Below are 1,059 nucleotides of genomic sequence, written 5' to 3'. Positions count from 1 at the left end.
GAGAGACGCAGTTGAAGACCGGCACTTTTGACGCGTGGGCGGCTATCTGGCTAACTACTGAGTTTGAACGGCACGATACAGTAGTCTGTAACCACGGAGGCCCTGGATTGAGAGAACGCTTTCAGCACAAGATCTGAGTTTGAAGTTTCGGTACGATGGATACACTCACCGGAGTAGTCCGCGCGCACAAGTATTGGGAAATCGACACGAGAGCGTGTCCCACCACCAATCGCGGGTTGGCACGTAGGCGAGATTAGAAGATCTCAACGCGCCGCATCGTAATTTGAACTCAACGAACTCCAAACTCTGAAATTTGGGCTGAGTAAACAGCTCCTCAATCCCGGCACACACTCGGTCGTCTGCGCTCATAAATGGGTCCATAAAATATTGTGGCCTGTGAATGTCGAAGACGATCATGACTTTGGTGAGAGATGCAGGTGGAAGCGTAAACAGAATACTGAGTAGAATACGCCATGGCACTGCCGGCGGTCCCGGATTGCGAAATAGGGTCGAAAATGTGACGGTGAAGGTGTCCAGGTGGTCCAACTCTCCCAAATCGAGTTTGGGGAGCCGACGATCATCGTCGCAAATGTCGACACGAGATACGAGATCAAGCGAGCGAAGAGATGCGCTGGCCGTGCGGACCAACTGCTGCAGGCTGTCACATTCTGAAGGTCTCGATCGATTCCACGAGAGATATCGGATAGTGGGTCCAATCGAGGACCCGACCAGGAAGTCAAGGACATCATCCGCATCGTCTAGATCAACGGATGAGAGAGCAAAACCTTTTGATGGAATTGCTCTCCCGGGGACGTATTTGGGGTTCACAAAGAAAGGCAGACGACAAGTGAGGTGAGCAAGGCAGGGGAAGGAAAACACGAGCCGTGAGAAGACAATTATGGTTGGAAATTGGATAGACTCGAGCGTAAGACGGGTTATACGCGCAAATGTGACGGTAAAGTGAGTGAAGACGTCGACGTGAAGCAAGCCAGGCTTCCACGTCTCTTCTCCAAAGTCGCCATTTCCGATGGTAAGGGCGTCCACATGCGAGTTTGTTCG

At 51.8% G+C, this 1,059-nt stretch overlaps 1 protein-coding gene across 1 annotated transcript; it reads right to left on the bottom strand.

Annotated features, from left to right (window-relative positions):
• Positions 1–50: 50 nt before the first annotated feature.
• Positions 51–1,046, bottom strand: FIBRA_06443 (uncharacterized protein; the record flags this gene model as incomplete). Its single annotated transcript, XM_012328165.1, has 3 exons — positions 51–102; positions 170–758; positions 1,001–1,046. The coding sequence occupies 3 exons, from the start codon at positions 1,044–1,046 to the stop codon at positions 51–53; spliced, it is 687 nt and encodes a 228-aa protein (XP_012183555.1).
• Between the last annotated feature and the right edge of the window lie 13 nt (positions 1,047–1,059).

The sequence above is a fragment of the Fibroporia radiculosa genome, assembly GCF_000313525.1.
Source record: "Fibroporia radiculosa TFFH 294 genomic supercontigs, scaffold7279, whole genome shotgun sequence".
Classification (NCBI taxonomy): domain Eukaryota; kingdom Fungi; phylum Basidiomycota; class Agaricomycetes; order Polyporales; family Fibroporiaceae; genus Fibroporia; species Fibroporia radiculosa.
This window is presented reverse-complemented; position numbering and strand designations above follow the sequence as displayed.